Source organism: Zootermopsis nevadensis, unplaced genomic scaffold (assembly GCF_977971745.1).
Source record: "Zootermopsis nevadensis isolate Lab colony 2312 unplaced genomic scaffold, Znev_1.0 Znev_ptg000010l, whole genome shotgun sequence".
Classification (NCBI taxonomy): Eukaryota; Metazoa; Arthropoda; class Insecta; order Blattodea; family Termopsidae; genus Zootermopsis; species Zootermopsis nevadensis.
The window spans coordinates 10,126,489-10,146,506 of record NW_028259142.1 but is presented as its reverse complement, the minus strand read 5'-3'; the positions used below and the strand labels follow the sequence as shown (position 1 = coordinate 10,146,506).

Genomic DNA, 20,018 nt, shown 5'->3' with positions numbered 1-20,018 from the left:
TGGACTATTGGATATTTAGACTTCGTCTTCATTTGATTAGCTCATTCTAACGGAACCCACAGAGAACGTGCCCTTCCCGCTCACTACAACTGAAGAAGACGGCAGATCCTGTACTTAAACTTTCTGTAACTTTGTAACACCAGACGATAGACAAAGTCCAAAAACCCAACCATCAAGATCTCGGTTCTTCTTTAGCCCCGCTTCAGCAACTCCCATGAACCTAACAACGAACGAATCAACCACTCAAGGAAAGAAGAAACCAACAAAGGAACTAGCCAACGCACAAAAGAAACAAACGAGGGATGATCGAACGAACCAACCAACAAACGAACCAGAAAGCCAAAGGTAGAACCGAAGACAACAGATACCATCAAAAACAGAACTAAGCAACTTTATGGTACTTTATATAGTTGCTAAACTAATCAAGAAAGTTCTCGCCAGTCGACCCAACCTCAGTCGGCCTACATGTTATTTCTGTAAATCACGTTTTAATATATCCCCCTATCTATGCCTTACCTAGATTACCCAAGCCGAATCTTGACTTGAAGTTTCCTTCAGTTAATTTAGTTCCAAATATTGTCTTCACACTTTTTTCTCAAAACATTTGTCAGGTTCTCCGCGTAACGTTAGACAGACAGTCGCTTCTAAACGGTTAGCATTTCTTCTGTCCCACATTCAAATCTCTAATCAGTGACCTGCGATCCTGACTTGAGATATTGAGATATTAAACAGATTACCTCAGTCCATCGAGATAAATGCCGACCTAGTGCCATAAAAATATGCCATGGCCGCTTTGATTAAAATCCCATCCAATTCATTATTCACTGACTGTCCAATCACACGATTTCAGCTAAGAAAAACCTTGTTAAATAAACCACATGCCTACATAAATAAATAAATGTAGTCGGTAAGAGGAAACGAAACGTCGAAAAAATATCCTTCTAAAGAAACCAATACACATTTTTCAGATGTGGTAAATTCGGCCTGAAGTCTACGTATACCTGTGGAATTTACGGATCAGCATAAATTAGGATGTGCGTAGACAGTGGTCCGAGGACCAATTGTTGAAAAACATCACTGCACAGGTAACAATAGCCCTAAGACGTACAAAACAAAAGAAGTTGGATCAATAAGAGATACGTGTAATAATATTTCTATCTAAGTCGGTGGATGAGCCGGGATAGCTCAGTCAGTAGTGACTAACTACGGGCTGGACGACCGGGGTTCGATCCCCGACGGGAGCAGAGGATTTTTCCTCTAGCCTCTGGGTCTGGGGCCCACACAGTCTCCTGTCCAATGGGTACCGGGGTACTTTCCTTCCCGCGGCCGCGGCGTGATGCTGACCACTCACCCCCATCTAGTCTCCCCCAACGACCTACATGGCGTATAATGGGGCTGCTTTTTTTTCTTTTTACCTAAGTCAGTGGGGGTCCAAAACGTCGGCGATCTAGAAACGTCTAGGATTTGTGCAGGTCCCATTTATTGTATCAGGTCCCCCCCATTCGTGAAGATCGTACAGATAATGTTTACTGCAGCTCTACAGTTTGACAGACCGATTCATCACACACGCATTAACAAGTGAGGAGGACCAACTGCATCACTGGATAATGAGACCATTTACAATGCGTTGCCTGTGCACTTCATTGGGCTCAACGTGTCGTCATTTTCTCGTCAGTTTAACACGGGAGCGAGTTCTTGAGACCTCATTTGTATTGGACGTCACGCGCGTCCTGTGACCACGTCCTCAGCAACCATAAAACCTGGGAACGCGGGGGGGACAATCCATGCTGCCAACATGAACGAATAAATCCTCCAAACTACAGCTATCATCTTCGATGTAATGGTCTGTTCTTGATTATACCAGGATCCTCGTGAAAGTTTGACAATATTTTTTCCTGCCAATCGTAATTATTACGTTCTTCCATAATTGTAGTTCGTTATCTTTATTTGTGGCATACTTAACACCGCTTTGAACAGCTTGATCAGTACAGCGTCGAATAATAGGATGAACAGTGGATCATTCAATGGAGAGGTAACGGAACGCGCGTACGAGTAGCGCACTCAGCCGCTCTACAGCGCAGTCGCAAGACACTCACTAGCCAGTAGTTCACCCAATTCGTCCTAGATGGCACAAACAATAATTCTCTAAAACGTATTCCACGGAAGTCTGCTTCACTCCAAAATCACCCGCTATTTCCATGCAGAATCTGTTCAACACTTTTGGGATCCATATCATCAAAATGTTTAATGTAAAAGAATTCTGGCAAAAACACTAAAGCTGAACACCGCTAATATGACACAAAGCTCATGATTGGACACGATACAGAGGCAGCCGATTGGAATGTTTAATTCATCTGTGGTTGGACCACCTCCCGCAACACCCTTAAAACCTATCGCTACATCCAATTCCACAGAGCAGCTTCCTTGGGAAGCTCAGTCGTTCAGCTAATCAAGAATTTCCCCACCTCTCAAGGAAACTAGACGCTTAATTGCCGTACTGAAAGTCGCCCGCCACCGATCGCTATCCTGAACCATAACATTCGAGTCCACTGTCTCTAACACAATTCCTTTAAATCCATTTTAATATTATTGTCCCACCAACGCACAGTCTTACAATTTATTTCTTCCCTTCAGGCTTTCCAAACAGAATTCTGCACACATTTCTCATCTAGCCCATGCGTGCTACATGCCACGCCCATATCAATCTCCCTGATTTGATAATCCCAATAATATTCGCCTAAGTGTGAAGGTCCCCGTTATGCAATATTCCCCAACCTCCTGTCGCTTCATCCAACTTAGTCCCAAATGTCTTCCTCATCACTAAAGTCCTTTGTATTGTAAATTCTATTATCTCCGCAGTCTACAAAACATCTGCCAGCAGAACTGCTTATAAAACTATGCAACACAGTTCTTAACGGTTTCCGTTGAGACAACATCGATCCTTCTTGTTAGATAGCTTTTCGTTATTGTCGACGAACAACTTACGGTGCCAGTTTGTATCAGGAATGAAAATGCACACGAAACGAGTACAGGCTTATAAATATGACAAGTAAAATGATGGAAATACAAGCTAAGAGATCAGAGACTTTTATCAGAGGAAGGGTTTACGAGTACAACGCTTCGCCTCTCATCCTGAACGATATGAAATATTCTAACAAATTCTGTTACAAGAAAACGATTTCATTAAAAGGGGGCCGCAGTTATTCTATGCCAAAAACACATTCATTGTTTCGTAATAAAACGCAGATTAAGTTAAACGAATAAACAAGCAGTTCGTCCTGATATAGGTTCATAGGACCCAACTCGGTACACTAAATGTATATTTAAAGTTCATGAGGAAGAAACATCCATGAAAAATATACGAATCACAAGCGAGGAGGCAACACCCTCTCAGTTAAGCAGGCTAAACTTCTAACGAAAGTGCTTTGTGTGGACCTGGACCCCATTCAACCACGTTTATTAACAGGAAAACCTTATAATGCTGCAGCATACAATGTCCGCTCACGAGGACGAAGGCAGGTATTCTACGTAATACGCAAAACAGATTAAACTAAAATGAAGCGTTACACTGCGTACCTTCCAAGTTCAAAATCAGGCCTGTTATATAGTTCAGTCAGATGGAAGGACGGTGTTAAATAAAAAGTGGGTAGGCTGATGAATGTGTAAGAATTCGGAAGACGATGATCATATATTTTTGGAGATATTACCTGGCATTCGTCTGGAGCCACTGAAGAAACCCATGAAAAATATCAAAGAGGACAGACGGTATAAGCCCTAGATTCGAACCAAGTACATCCCAAATACAAGTCTAAACTAATGCCGTTCAGTCACTTTTGCTTCGCGGTCGTATCAGTCTTTTCAATAAAGATTCCACAATACGGCCTATAATAGCATTCCATTCATCTCCACATGCCAGACGGAGACTAACGATGATCATCAGACAACTAAGGAATCTTTCTTCAGAAGTCCATAGTAGCAACACTAACAAAGAAATACCCCGCCTAAATTGAACTCGAAGGTTCAATATCGTGTTCTTGTAAAAACCCGCCAACGATGTTTACACTGAGCCAGAATAATTCAATATACGCACTCCAATATCATTTCCCTAGGATGCATATTAATATTTTCGTCCCATCTTCGCCTAGGTCTTCTGAGGGGTCACGTGATTCCATGCTTTCAATCCAGAATTTAGTACGCATGTTTCACCGCCGCCATTAGCGTTGCAGCTCCGCCCATGTCATGCTCCTTAATCTGGTGAATGGTACAAACTGTGGAGCTCCTAAGTATAAACTTTTTCTCCCCTCTCCTCTGACATAATCTCTCTTCGGTCTAAATATTCTCCGAAGCATCCTGCTCTCAAACATTCACTCTGTCTTCATCCCATAGAGTGAAAGTCCAAGTTTCACAGCAAGCAGTCTTCGGACTCACCGCCGTGAAAACCTCAAACCCTGCATCCTTTCATGACTTTTCGAGCCTGATGATGCAGGCCCAATGATGACTGACAAAGGATTCATAAGCTCTCGAAGACAAACATAACCCACTGGCACTTTGCTCACAATAAATGTCTAATAGCTTACCCTGGCTTACCTTCAATCGAGGCTTTCGGAATTCTAACCGAATGTGTCATACCACGGCCTGTTATCTCATTCACAAACAAAGCCGTCATTACGTTTTAGTGTGGTTAAAAGCATGGTCTTGTGTTTGAAGATTTCATGGGTGATAACTATAATGTATTTTCATGATTCTTCCGAGATCTCCCAGCAGAATACAGTGCCACCTTCAAAAAACCAAAGACTTATATTATCACTTTTATAAATTCTTCCTAAAAGTGTGGGCCCTTATGACCCGCCCCAAGGTTATACAAACTTTTCAAACCATCTCATCCGTTGTCTTCATAAATCATGCTTTCCTCGAGGACTATAGTTGAAGACTCTTCTGAGTAAGAAGTTGACTTTCGCCCTTCTGAGCAATCTGTCGTCTGGCATCCGATGAACACGACTTCTCAATTTCTCCTGGTATTCTTTGGTGGCATCGGTTATTTTGTTAACCTCAAATAAATTCCGAATATTCTCGCTTCCCTGTCTGTCCCTCAAAGACAAGTCATTTACCACATATAAAAATCAAATTCTGTTTGTCTACAGATCTAAAGACCCAACATTCGATTTTTCTTATCAAGCTTATTTCTGAGGGCACATTATAAAATTTGACAACTGGACAGCCTTACTCATGTGTCTATTTTAATGCCCCATTATTTTTATTAGGCCTATATATCTTCTAAGTCGCCCTAGGTGGACTAGCGGTTAACGTGCTCGCCACTGGACCCAAGGTTCGCGAATCAAATCCTGGCCGAGGTAGATGGATTTTTAAGGGTGATAAAAACCCATAGCACACTTTCTTCGGGGGGTTAGTAAGGTCGTCGGTCCCATGTCGTAGATTTACGGCATGTAAAAGAACCTTACGAACATGATAAGAGATGAAGATTTCCGTCTTCTGGGTTGTTGCGCTGTGTAGTCTGGTCGATGTTAACCAACGTTTCAGAGGTCATACTGAATTCATCGCCCTGATGACGGAGGAAGTATGACCTCTGAAACCTTGGTTGACATCGACCAGACTACACAGCGCAACAACCCAGAAGACAGAAATCTTCATACTCGTCGCCCTGATGACGGAGGCAGTATAACCCCTGAAACGTTGGTTGACATCGACCAGACTACACAGCGCAACAACCCAGAAGACAGAAATCTTCATACTCATCGCCCTGATGACGGAGGCAGTATGACCTCTGAAACGTTGGTAAACATCGACCAGACTACACAGCGCAACAACCCAGAAGACAGAAATCTTCATACTCATCGCCCTGATGACGGAGGCAGTATAACCCCTGAAACGTTGGTTGACATCGACCAGACTACACAGCGCAACAACCCAGAAGACAGAAATCTTCATACTCATCGCCCTGATGACGGAGGCAGTATGACCTCTGAAACGTTGGTTGACATCGACCAGACTACACAGCGCAACAACCCAGAAGACAGAAATCTTCATACTCATCGCCCTGATGACGGAGGCAGTATAACCCCTGAAACGTTGGTTGACATCGACCAGACTACACAGCGCAACAACCCAGAAGACAGAAATCTTCATACTCATCGCCCTGATGACGGAGGCAGTATGACCTCTGAAACGTTGGTAAACATCGACCAGACTACACAGCGCAACAACCCAGAAGACAGAAATCTTCATACTCATCGCCCTGATGACGGAGGCAGTATAACCCCTGAAACGTTGGTTGACATCGACCAGACTACACAGCGCAACAACCCAGAAGACAGAAATCTTCATACTCATCGCCCTGATGACGGAGGCAGTATAACCCCTGAAACGTTGGTTGACATCGACCAGACTACACAGCGCAACAACCCAGAAGACAGAAATCTTCATACTCATCGCCCTGATGACGGAGGCAGTATGACCCCTGAAACGTTGGTTGACATCGACCAGACTACACAGCGCAACAACCCAGAAGACAGAAATCTTCATACTCATCGCCCTGATGACGGAGGCAGTATGACCTCTGAAACGTTGGTAAACATCGACCAGACTACACAGCGCAACAACCCAGAAGACAGAAATCTTCATACTCATCGCCCTGATGACGGAGGCAGTATAACCCCTGAAACGTTGGTTGACATCGACCAGACTACACAGCGCAACAACCCAGAAGACAGAAATCTTCATACTCATCGCCCTGATGACGGAGGCAGTATGACCTCTGAAACGTTGGTTAACATCGACCAGACTACACAGCGCAACAACCCAGAAGACGGAAATCTTCATACTCACCGCTGAGAACCTCAAGTCTTACATGATAAGAGATGTTTCTTAAGCAAATTTCAGCGGTCATTTCTCACCGAAGTCTCCTGATTGACTGCTAGATGGCTCTGGCAGTCACATCAGGATTGAATAGAAATTTTGCAGATTCAGTGGGCTGGTCACTCACTACTCATAAATGCACACTTGATGACCAAGAAACGTCCGAAAAGGAGACGGCGAAAACCCATAACCGGGTTGTAGAGCCAAGAAACAACAACATATATATTCTAAATCTTTGTTTGCTTCAACATTAAAAATTCGGCAACCCAGGTAGAGACACAGAATAGCCATTTGTAATAACACGATCGACTGGTACACCTGCGTAATCTTACCAAAGAAAGGAATATCGTTCCGGATTCTACACGCCACGATTTTTGGTGGGCTTCCATCACCCACGTAATGAGATAAATCTGAATAAAAGCTTACCTTCTGCTTGTCGAGGACCTGCAGAATGTCGTCCACATCCCCAACAACAACCGCTTGCTGACGGAGCATTTCCTCTTCTAAAGTTAACCAATCACGAATCTGAAAAGTATACAACAAGCTTTGTAAGGTACAATTTTTAAAAGCGAAACAAGCTTCGGCCTATACCGTGCTTAACTCAACTTGGTCACAAAAGAAGACGTTCATTAAGACAATGGCCTTGAGGTTTAGGCGCAAATATTTAAATTCGATAAAATCTATGATGACAAACATCTGAATAGCAACTAACAATATAATGAATAAGAAGCAGTGTACAGACGATAAGGAGTGGTACTTCAACATAAGAACTCCTCTGACTTGTTCCGCGCTTTCTCAGAATAGGACAAAACCTCTTGTAGGACACAAACAACAAAAAACCGGAACTCGACTAAACTATCTCACGATACGGGCCAACGGCAAACTTTTGTCGTAAAGGCTACGAACTTTCGAATTTACAAAACAAGTGAGTTTAGTTATCGGATGAAGCCAGCTACTGAACGGATACACTCTAGCATAGACTGAAAGTTTCACTCTTAGATTCTTTGAATGGCGGTAATGAACCTTCGGTTTCCATAAAATGTTGGGAATTTCTTGAGTGACTGAGCGACCGTTCGCTTCTCAGGAAGAACTTGGCTCCATGAGTATGTAAGAAAGATTCTTTGGTACTGTTTCAACTCGTATGTTATAAAGTTTAAATTAGGTGGAAATATTATGAATGGCAGTAGGTAAGAATTTGAAAGAACGCGGTCGTGACCTATTTTGCCTAGAAAGCCTGAGGAAAACCAGTCAGGATGGTCTTAACCATCCCAGCGGACTACTCGTTGCGCTAATAGTGCTACAAAGCCTGGCTTACCACGAAATTCAGTTTAGAAAAAAAGTACATCACAAAGTGAAAGGAAATGTTAGGTATAAACTGCACAAAAGTTCAGACCAAATTGTCAAACATTTCCATTTAAAATAAACACACAACTCGTCCGTCCACTCATCGTAAACCCATCTGCAAAAACGGCCGTGTGATCCGGATAGTGGGTGAACTTTTTGTACAAATCCTACGGAATGTGTTTGGACCAAGATGGCTGTCCTCTGTGTTGTAGCGCGTGCTGTCTGGTAGACGTTTACCGCGGTTACAGAGGCACTTGTTGCTTACCGATGTTTCAGAGGTATTTATTGCTGCCATCATCAGGGCGCTACAACCCAGAAGACATCCGTAGCTGTACTCGCCTAACTAAAAACGTCGGTCGCAGAAGTCGCAATGGCGTCTGTGTCACAAAGTGGTACAGTGGGATACTGAAAGGAACGATTGGCGAGTGAGGTAATAACGGAGCGCAACAAACAGCGCCTTCTATTTAATTCCTGTATGGCGGCTTGCCCTTTGGAATTGAGTGCAAACCATTGGAGAGGGTAGGTGTGCTGCTCTGTAGAAGGGGCGACTGTTGACAGCGCTGTTTGTCGGATAAACACAGCAAGATGTGTCGGCGAGTGACAAACGCACGTTCCATTCACTCTGCATACAGACTACATTCTGCTCGTACTAAAGGCCCCTGTACAGAGATACATTGCAGAATAGTGGTTAGGCTCCTCGATGCAGAGGCGTAAATAAATGATTCACAGTGGCGCCCGGAACGAATAAAACACTGATAACGCCCAAGCACTGACATTCTGCCTAGCTCCCAGGATGCTCCAGGTTAAAAGTGGAATGTTTTGTGAGTTGCCTTATGTGTAGTCCCCATGGAAGTCGGCTCTCTAAAACCAGTCCTAAATATCCCAACAGTCTGTGCAGAAGGCAAAGAGCTGTTGAGATGTCGGAATACACCCATGACTCGGCATAAATGGATACACGTGGTATTCGCGACCAAAAATGTAAACTGTTTTCTTTATTGACAACCGGTTGATGCTTAGCTGGGTTGTTCAGTGGCTGGGGAAGAATGGAATCTGTAGCAAATGACGAAGTCGTCAACATTTCGGGAACACATGACAGGGTGATGTACCCTACTCGTGATTCCATTTATGGCGGTAGAAAATGGGGTGATGGTAAGAACAGGCCCTCGAGGGATGCCGTTCTCCTGCGTGCGTTGATGGGATACCACAGTGCCAGGACCGACTTGAAATCATCTATCTACTTGACATGAACGTCTGTACGAAGTTCGGCAGTTGGCCCTTTAATTGCCAGTGACCAAGGGTTCTGAGAATCACGTATTGAGAAGCTGTGCCACAGGCCATCGCAATGTCAAACGAAAATCCCACTACATGCTGCTTAGTTAAGGTTTGTCTTGTTTGTTACTCCAGGGTTACGACGCGATCCACCAGGGAATTTGTGCGTCGGAAGCTGCAGCGGTATCTCCACAGGAGACCTCGACTCTCCAGTATCCAGACTAGCCTAGAGTTCACCATCATCCCAAGAAGCTTACATAGCTTGCGTGCCCAACTCCTCAGCGTTCTTCAAGTCTCAAACTCTACATAATTCGAAAATGCAGACAGAGTAGTTAATCGTGCATAAAATTGCCACGACGGTGGTGCATCTTCCCATCGTAGTGTTGGTTTCCAACCTACATACAAATTTTCTGTCTCTAGCCAAAGTGTTAATTCACTATCCGCTGCATGATTTACCCGAAACCAACGTATTCATAACGCTGAGGCTTCAACTTAGTACGAATTTATAATTTAGTTACAAAAGCAGCATTAGGATCACTTGACATGAAAGATACTTCAAGAAGGCGACAGTAATTTCTTACGAAACGCTGGTAATGTATACAATTTCGAGACGGTTACTCTACGAGACTCAACACCAAATTAAAAACTTCTTGTTCATCATAACACTGGTTCTGCAGTGAAGTGTCTCAATTTTATAAAACACTTGTCATTTTATAAAATATCGTAGTCAGTATAACACGATACCAGGGCAAAAATACCACTTCACCATAATTAAATCCAAGGTGAAAAAATGTACATAAACTTCACACTGAAGTTCATATAAAACGAGTTTGTAGACATTTGAAAGACTACATAAGAGAAGTGAAGGAATATCTACATTTCAGTGTGTTGGCAAGTCCATCGTATAATCGCCAAACAATTACAAAAGGTTACTTATTTTTCTTTCATTGCTGAATGCCTTTAACTCACCGTACCATAGTAAAGTATGCTCCAAACATTGTCACTCAAGATCCGACATTGGTCCTGGTATTATTTAGGAAAACCAGTTAATTACTAAAAATGGCTATCTTCTGGGTTCTTAGTATTGCCCTGATAGGAAGGCAGCAAGGACCTATGAAACGTTGGCAAACTTCTACCAGACTACACGGCGCAACAAACCAGAAGACAGCCATCTTCAGACTCACAGCCGCGAAAACCTCAAATCATACTGTTAACTGCTGAATCACAATCGATTCCACCGTATCAGACCATTTCCATTTACCACGGGTGCAAACTATCGGATTACAGAATGTTGCAGATTACCTACTTCATGTAGTTTTGTATAATACCAACAAAAATCAGGGCACAAATAGACACACAAATCAAGTGACTTCCAGTTTAAGCTGCGCGTAGCGCTAGAACACAGTTCGACAAAAATTTATACAAACACTAAACAATTCATAATCAAGCGAGATACTTTACCTCGTTTTGTTTCCCACGTTACATTGTTCACATTTATTAGAGATAATTTTGCCCTGGGTTTAACTGCATACTTTCAGAACTAGATTAATTTTCATACAGAGTTTTCCATCCAACCCAAATCCCGTTACAGACAATTCTAATGTACATGCCCGACACTGAACCATTCAATTCCATCAGAAAAATCTGTTAACCATGTGAATATTATAATTTGTTATTCATACGCCAACACGCGTGTCTATATTCTAGAACTTCGGAGAAAAATCTGATTTTAGTTGTAGTAACCCTAAATAAGGATAAAAAAGAACGAAAAATTCGTGCAGATTTGTGTGAGGGTGGAAGAAGATCTGGATAAAACCTTAAATGAAACGACATATTTGTTATATTTAACAAAGAAGTACAAATGAAGTCTGGTTTCTGTGCAAACTTACAGTCAGAGAGCATGAAGAGCCTTCAAGTTCGCCGATGTTATCTTCATCAAGTTGCCCCTACTGTTCATTTCACAGTCGTAATCACATTAAAAAATCAGATGGTGACAGCGCTGTATTATAACAAACTGAAACTAAACTGCGTTACGTCTATTCAGGAGACAGGTCGTCCTATAGCACATGGACAGAGTTTGGATCAAAGGAATTTGCTCTGATATGGTAAATCAGCAGTACACTCGCAAGTTGTAATTCGATGACTTAATAAAGGTACACGTCATTACCGCAGGCAACATATCTGTACACCACACAAAGTGGTCTGTGCGTCTATTACATCAGTTGGTAACTACAAGTTCAAACAAACGAAATTCTATAAACAATGTCTGAAACTGGAAACCAGTATTAGCTATATACAGATTGTCCCACGACAAGATGTCCATAGCTTAACTACGTGCTCTTGGGATAATGTTGAATCGAAAAGTTCAAATAAACGCGCAACGGTTTGTACGGTAATTGTTCCGCACTCTCTATGCATTGGCTGTGTTTGAGAAATTAGTTCACTAAGCTCCACACATGGCGCACTTAGGCAAAACACTGGGCAGTCAGTGCTTGGAGACCTCTTGGTATCTCAGCGCTACTTGCGGTTCCTACAGAAGCCATTGATGTTGGAAAATGTTCCTCCGCTAGCCAGGCAAGAGATATGGCTGCAGCAAGATGACGCATCTCCTCATTTTAGTAGACAAGTGACTGCATTTCTGAATCAACAGTTTCCAGACCGTTGGATTGGCCGAGGTGGTCCAGTTGCTTGGCCAGCGAGATCACTAGATCTTTCACCTTTGGACTACTTTCTCTGGGGTCACGTGAAATCCCTTATGTGTGCCATCAAGTCAAACAGTAGGGCTGAGCTACTGAATCGAATAATGGACTCCTGTGCAAACATCAAAAATTATCATGACTCTGTGAAGAGGGCTGTTACTTCAATTACAGGAAGGGCTCGACTGTGCGTCAACAATCAGAGTGGCCATTTCAAGTCACGTAAATAATGTGAGTGATTGAAAATGCTACTAATTACTGACGTGTTTAAATCAAGGAATACCTGTCATGTACGGCGCATAAGAGAGACGAGTAAAAATTGTAATCGAAGTACCTTAAGAACACACCACTTGGGAGACCAAGACGTAGATGGCAGGATATTATTAAAACTAATCTTTAATACGTTATTAAGGTGTTGAAGTGTCCACTATTCTTACTACAGTTATAGATCTCTATGTAACAGCCCACTGGTAGCCACAAGATGATACATAAATGAGTACGGAGCACGGGTGGCGGGGGGATCAACAAACCGGGAGGGAAAGAACTATCTTAATGCCATTCTGTCCACCACAAATCCCACGAGAACTTCCCTGTCGTAAACTCGGTTATCCGCGGTGAGCAGTCGGTGACGAACTTCCTGAGCTGTAGTGCAGAATAAAAGTTCGCTCTTTATTACTTATGAAGTTTCCTGAACATGAACGTAGAAGATTAATCTTCCGTGATCATGGAAAAACAGCACGAATATGAACACTGGCTGGGTAAAAAAAACAAGCGTTGATACGAGAGGAGAAACATCCTAGAACATTTCTGAATCCAGGATACTCAGTCACGCAGCCGAGACTCAAACATGTGACCTTCAACAGGGTCGTTCATCCCGTTCTATAGTGAAATTGAGTGTTGCATTCGAGAAGCGTAAAGAATCTTGTAATTGTTAATCATTTGTACAATTCATGCTTCCAATTCTGTGGTCAACATAAAATACCAAAACATTACTAGAACGCCCTTGGGTACTCCTAACAACCAGCTACGACTCTTAAAGAAGTCACAAGTTGCTTCTCCGTACTTCAGTTCTGCTCTCAATCGTCGGTTCAGTAATAAAGGCATCTCCTTTGACACGACTACATAAAAGTGTGATCCTAATTAACCTCTGAACATTTTAACGTAGCGACGAAGCCCTATATTACCTCTCGCAAAAACACAGGCATAAAGACAAGGCCTGGGGCCTTCGTGCTACACGGGCTTTGAATCACAACTGAGCAAAATACGACCTGACAAGCGAGAACAAACAAATATCATTAACATTCTCAGTGCCTAGAGACACAAATTACAAGGCATTAAACACAACTTTTCTGTGCCCGACTTATTTGCAGAGTATACCCATGAAAAGGTTCATCTGCAGCTGCCATGAAAGCATACAAATCCACCCCCCCCCCCCTTACACGCACACACACGCACAACAGAAATTAGTTAGCTATGACTCTCCAAGAACCTCAATTTGACAAAATAATATTATTTCCCTCAAAGCACAATGTGAACTCACAGTAGGGATGTCATTTCCGTACAACCGTTCATCCACACGTATCATCAGCCGAAACTCCGATGAACATCTACACTAACAGCCACAAACAATATAATTATTTGTGTCACAACTAACTCCGCCTTACTTCACATTTATATTCAATATCAACTAATCCTTCAGAATTGGATCATAGTACAAAACGTCGATAAGTAATGTAAAAAACAGGATGATTTCAGGTTCTCATGGCGGCGAGTATGACGATGGTTGTCGTCAGGGTTGTAGCGCCGTGTTGTGTAAACACTGACGTTTCAGAGGTACTTGTTCCCTCCATCATTAAGGCGATGATGGTGATGATGATGATGACAAGTACCTCTGAAACGTCAGTAAACGTATACCACACAACGCGGCGCTACAACCCAGAAGACAGCCATTTTCAATCTGAAGGATTAACTTTAAGAGAAAAGCAGTGGTTTCACAGAACAGAATCTTAAATATGTAAGTAGTTAAGTTACAACAGACATGCACTTAAGTAGACTGAATCGATTTGAGGATCATGTAGAGATGTATTTTAGTAGATCGATACGACGTAGGGGAATTACAGAATTATGACAATCTTGGTTAAACATCTGGACCATTGTTTCTTGTTACAAATAATTTAAGTTAGGCCTACGAATCCCAGACTCGTTTGATTGTACGTCTCCAGAAGAAAAAGTGGGTAGGACAAAGCGTAAAAAGTTGACAGTGGAACCACAGTTCCGGAGAATCTGACGTAAATACGTCTTTGTATTTAAATTATATTTAATCAATAAATACAATGAAAGGAAGTTTATATATTAGCTTTATTCTATATATTTCCTTTATACATGCTTTACAATTGAGTAAAGTTTGATTAAGACATTGCTTATTTAACCTGAATTAGTTACGCTTAAGATTGGTCTGTGGTAGGTGAAATACGTTAAAAAATTTGTACATTTTAGAGTATCAACATTTCGTGCAAACACCATATCTATACAAGGTTTTGATCTAGTAGTACTACATTCAGGATTTGACATCAGCATTAAGCCAAACGTTTCCTCCATAAATGTGACAAAGCTTTGATTTTCCTCCTTCTTTAAATCAATGTTAAAATCTCCTGTCAATATTATGGGCATTGTTTTACGACCTTCTGTGGCATAATTGAAAACATCTCTGTATATTTGGGAACAAAAGTTCAGGTTCATTATTTAATACTTTTATTTTTTTACATTTTCTGTACTGTGTCATATATTCTGTATTACGGATTCTTTTAGCTTCAATGTCATCCATCTTGTTATCTCTACATAGTATGACGCAACACACAAACGCAGCAACAGATTTCTTAATAATTCTTATATAAGATAAGTACTTGTGATATTCTAAAACCTTTTTACCAGCACAAAATTATCTACTCCACGACGCACTTCTTCTACAAGCGATTCACAGCTCAGCTCTTTCCGCAATAACGAAAGCGGATTGTTGACGGCAGTAATGAAACACAACAATGCCGAATAAACAGATTACGTAACAATTAGTTTTTTGGGTAACATAACAATGCACGCAGGAGTTCATATAAAAGCTGACCACTGTCGGTCCAGCGGTCCTGACGGGATGACCTCCCATCAGCAGCAACGGATCCCAGTTGTAATGGTCGAGGCTCCCGCCACGACGAAACCCCGTTAGCGTTAGCAAAATTTCCGTTTTTTTTAAATTAAGACCGTTTACCATTTCCAGCAATGCGCCTTGTGCGCAGGAATGGTTTCACCTAGGTAGGGACGATGCTTGCGCTTGCGCAGGCCTCCGCCCTCAGTTAGCTCTTTGGTTGGTTGGTTTCCAGTGGTCCGATGGACAAGCGGCTTTGAACCGAGGTAGGAGTGGGTCCATATTTATGAGTCGGCTAGTAAAACGTTTTAGAAAATCGAAAGTGCTTATCTTATATAAGAATTATTAAGAATTCTGTGACTTGGACGTTGTGGTCTCTTACAATTGAACAAAGTTTGAGAGACATGGAAGGAGGTGAGCTGGCCTTTCTGAAGGCCCACCTCCCTGAAGTGTTCCAGCAGGTCCAGAAGCAGATCCTGGACGCCATCGCGGCGGAAAAGCAAAGACAGCGGGCAGCAGTGGCAGCAGCATTAAATACAGCAGCTACGGCAGTGGTCGGAGGGCCTACTCGAGCCAACACTGGCAAGAGGAAAGCCAAAGAGTTGGAACCCGCATCCAGGCGCCCGGCGCCCGGGCCACTGTCCGGAGCCCAGTCCCCTTCTCTGCCGGCACCGGCAAAAGTTCATCGGCCCGATGGCCCGTCGGTACCAGCATCATCATCCACCGCTTCCATGAGCAGGACAGTGCAGCCCTCAGCCAAGGGACCAGGCTCTCAGCCGGGACCCTCTTCCTCGATGGAGGTGTCCGGGGACCTGTCCGGGCCGCTCACTGGCGTGTCATCTGACGCCGCTTCTTCTTCCAACGCTCAAGTGGACAAAACGGCTCCGGGGGAGCGCCGTAACAAAACCCCGGTGTACGTCTCTGGGGTGAAGGACGTACGCAGCTTCCTGCATAGGATTCGCGCGGAGTTGGCCTGCGGGATCGTGGCGCAGATGAAGGGAGACCTCCTGGCTCTTGTGCCTGAGACCGCCGACGGGTTCCGGGCCACCGTCAGGGTCCTGCGGTCCCTCGATGAGGGCGAGGGTGTGAGTTTTCACACATTCTCCCTCCCTGAGGATCGGTGCGTGCGCCTAGTGATTAAAAACCTGGGCGTGCGCATGCCCGAGGCCGAGGTACGCGAGGAGCTGGCCGCCATGCACATTGCTGTGCAGAAGGTCATGCAACTGCGATCGAGGCGCCGGGCCATGGACCAGGACAGTGACCGTACCCTTACGCCACACTTTATAGTGTCGGTAGCACGGGGCCCCGACGTGGCGAAAGTGCGTTCCCTTACTGAGATCTGCGGTCTGCGGGTCAAGGTAGAAACATATGTTGCACCGAAGGGGCCCATGCAGTGTAAACGGTGCCAACGCTTCGGGCACACGCAGCGGAACTGCGGTTATGCACCCAGGTGCGTGGCCTGCGGGGACGCTCACCCATCCGGGTCGTGTGCCACCCCCAAGCAACAACTTAAGTGCTGCAGCTGCGGAGGCAACCACACTGCGAACTATAGAGGTTGCAGTAAGTGGAAGGAAGCCAAGGCGGCCGCTGCACAGCGTGCGAAAGGGGATCGCGGCCGAAAGGACGACGTCTCCACGCGCCTGCCAGCGCCCAAATCGGCGCTAGCTAAGCCTTCCCTCGAGCAGGAGAACTTGGGCCCTGGGTGGAACCACGTGGTCTGTGGTGGCCGCGTCGTCAAGGCTGCGGCTATGAAGAACCCCGCCCCAACGCCAACTGGAGCCATTGCACAGACTGAGCGGCAGACTATCCCCAAGGGCGGCCGTGCCAAGCCCGCTCGTCCTGTGGCGCCGGTGGCAAATCCCACTGCACCTGCTCCCACGAAGACTGACCTCACCCCACCCAAGGGTCAATCACCGCTCCAGGACATCTCAGATGTCCTGGAAACCCTCTCGCCACGGGTCTGCATTGAGTTGACACGCCGTCTCCTCGCCGCGATCCATTCACTCCCCCCCGGGGGGTCTCGTCCGCGAGCCCTCCTCCAAATCGTTCTCCTCTTCATGGCCGACAATGACTGCACGGCCTAGAGGACACGGTAGCAAGGCCTTGCGGCTGGCTTACTGGAACGCCGACGGTGTCCGCGACAGGAAGCTGGAGCTGGAGCAGTTCCTCGGTGACTACGGAGTCGATGTTTGCCTCCTGAACGAGACGCACCTCACGTCGGGTCGGGCCTTGAGGTTCGCGAACTACGTTTGCCACCGTACGGACCGCCCGACGCTAGGGGGTGGCACAGCGATCCTTGTCCGCAGGGGCATTGAACATTACCCTGTGCCGGTATCGGGTCTACAACAACTAGAAGCAACCGCCATTCACCTGGTACTGGCAACCAGGAAAGTCAAGCTAGTGGCGGCATACCTCGCACCCACCCGGCCATGGATAGAGTCGGACCTGACCGAGTGCTTGAGCGGGGGTTTCCCGGTCCTTTTGGCTGGTGACCTCAACGCGAAACACACGGACTGGAATTCTAGCCTTATCTCTGCTAGGGGCTCGCTCCTGCGTGATTACGCCAACAGAAATTCCTGCTTCATATACGGGCCGGATTCTCCAACCACGGCTCCCTACACACACAACGCCACACCTGACGTCCTTGATATTGTCCTCATCAAGGACTTCGTCCTACCGGTGCACCTGACTGTCTGCCCCGCACTCAGCTCAGATCACCTTCCCGTCCTCGTCGACACCACGTGCCGATCGTCCTTTCAAAACCTGCCTGATCGCCCGGACTTCGCGAGAATGGACTGGGCTGCATTCCAGGCTTGCCTCGAAAGCAGACTCCCGGGGAATCCCGTGGTAAACGACGAGGAGGAAATCGACAAGTGCGTCGAGGAGCTGACCAGTGCTATCCTGGAAGCCACAGCAGCGTCCGCTCCCAAGCTTCGAACCCGCATTGACAGGCGACCGCTTCTGCCCGCTAGTATTCGAGATGAAATACGCCTGAAGAACCGGCTGAGGAGGCGATGGCAGGTCACAAGAGACCCCGCTCTTAAGACCCAGGTCAATCGACTCCAGAGGTCGGTGACCTATCGTCTCAACGAGTGGCGGAACGAACAGTGGTGCGACACGCTCGAATCCTTGAACTGCGAGGACCAGTTGCTTTGGAAAATGACCAAGCGTGTGATGCGAGTCCCCACTCCGTCGCCCCCCTTCTTAGTGCCGGGAGGACTGGCTCTCTCGAACCCCGAGAAGGCAGAAGCCCTAGCCGACAGCCTTGAGGTCCAGTTCCAGCCGGTAGACAACCCGTCGGACCTGGCTACAATTGACATGGTTAACGAGGCGATGCGAGCATACGAATATGCCCCTGCAAATGAACCAAAATTAACCAGTCCATCGGAGGTCGCCCAGGCCATCAAGGGACTCAAGCTTGGCAAGGCTCCGGGCCCCAACGGTATACCGAACAGGGTCCTGAAACATCTCCCACGACGCGCGGTAACCTTTCTCACGAAAGTGTTCAACGCGGTCCTTCGCAGGCAACACTTCCCCTCGGCATGGAAACACGCTCGCGTGGTGTCCATACTGAAGCCGGGGAAGGACCCCACGCTACCTTCTTCCTATAGACCCATCAGTCTTCTCGACACGGTCGGCAAACTCTGCGAGAAAATTCTACTAACGAGGGTCCTACACGAGGTCAGTGAACGCGGGCTGCTGCGCGACGAGCAGTTTGGGTTTAGACCCAGACACAGCACATCGTTACAGCTGGCTCGCCTCGTCGAAAGGGTCAACAGAAACCTTGATGAGAAGCGGCTAACCGGCGCGGTTTTCCTGGACGTGGCCAAAGCCTTCGACACAGTCTGGGTCCAAGGCCTCCTATACAAACTGACCGTCCTCAACTTCCCGTCGTACTTGATAAAAACCATCTCTTCCTACCTCGCTGACCGGACATTCCAGACATCCTTCCAGTCGGCCACGTCCACACGTCGTGCCATGCGGGCTGGAGTTGTGCAGGGCGGAATTCTCTCCCCTGTGCTCTTCAGTCTGTATGTCAACGACATACCCACACCGTCCCGCCACGTCGAGTTAGCACAATACGCGGACGACACGGCTCTAGTAGTCACGTCCCGTAGCCCAACGCTTCTCGTCAGGTATCTGGAGACCTACCTCAGTAGACTTGAGCTCTGGCTCAGGGCCTGGAGGATTGCTATCAACGTCTCGAAGAGCACCGCGGTTCTCTTCATTTCCGCGAGAAGACACATCCAACAGCCTCGAGCAGTGTAGTTCCTCGGACAGCCGATCCAATGGGTCAAAACAGCACAGTATCTGGGGGTCACCCTTGACGCCGGGCTTACTTGGTCGGCGCACGTCAACCAAGTGGGAAAGAAGGCGGCGCAACGATTAGGTGTGCTAGGCCCGCTTATCAATAGAAGTGGCCTGTCAATCAGGAACGGTGTACTACTCTATAAGCAGCTCAGCCGTCCCATAATGGATTACGCATGCCCGATCTGGAGGTCAGCTGCCCGCAGCCACGTCCGGAAGCTACAAGTTCTGCAATCCAAGTGTCTTCGCATTGTTACTAACGCGCCCTGGTACGTTAGTAACAGGCAAATACATGAGGATCTGGGGGTACCTTTCTTTGCCGACCACATCAGAGCACTAACTGAGAGGTTTGACTCGAGGTTAGCTGGTGTGGGGAACCCCTTAGTTCGGCA

General features: G+C 45.8%; 1 protein-coding gene across 12 annotated transcripts in view; it reads right to left on the bottom strand.

Annotated features, from left to right (window-relative positions):
- Dys (Dystrophin) overlaps nt 1–20,018 on the bottom strand; it is a 609,234-nt gene that overhangs the window by 403,216 nt on the left and 186,000 nt on the right. For all 12 annotated transcript variants that reach the window (XM_087346495.1, XM_087346492.1, XM_087346499.1 and 9 more), the window contains one exon: nt 7,300–7,398. In XM_087346495.1, coding sequence (XP_087202621.1) covers nt 7,300–7,398 — 99 coding nt within the window. The remainder of the gene's footprint in view (nt 1–7,299; nt 7,399–20,018) is intronic.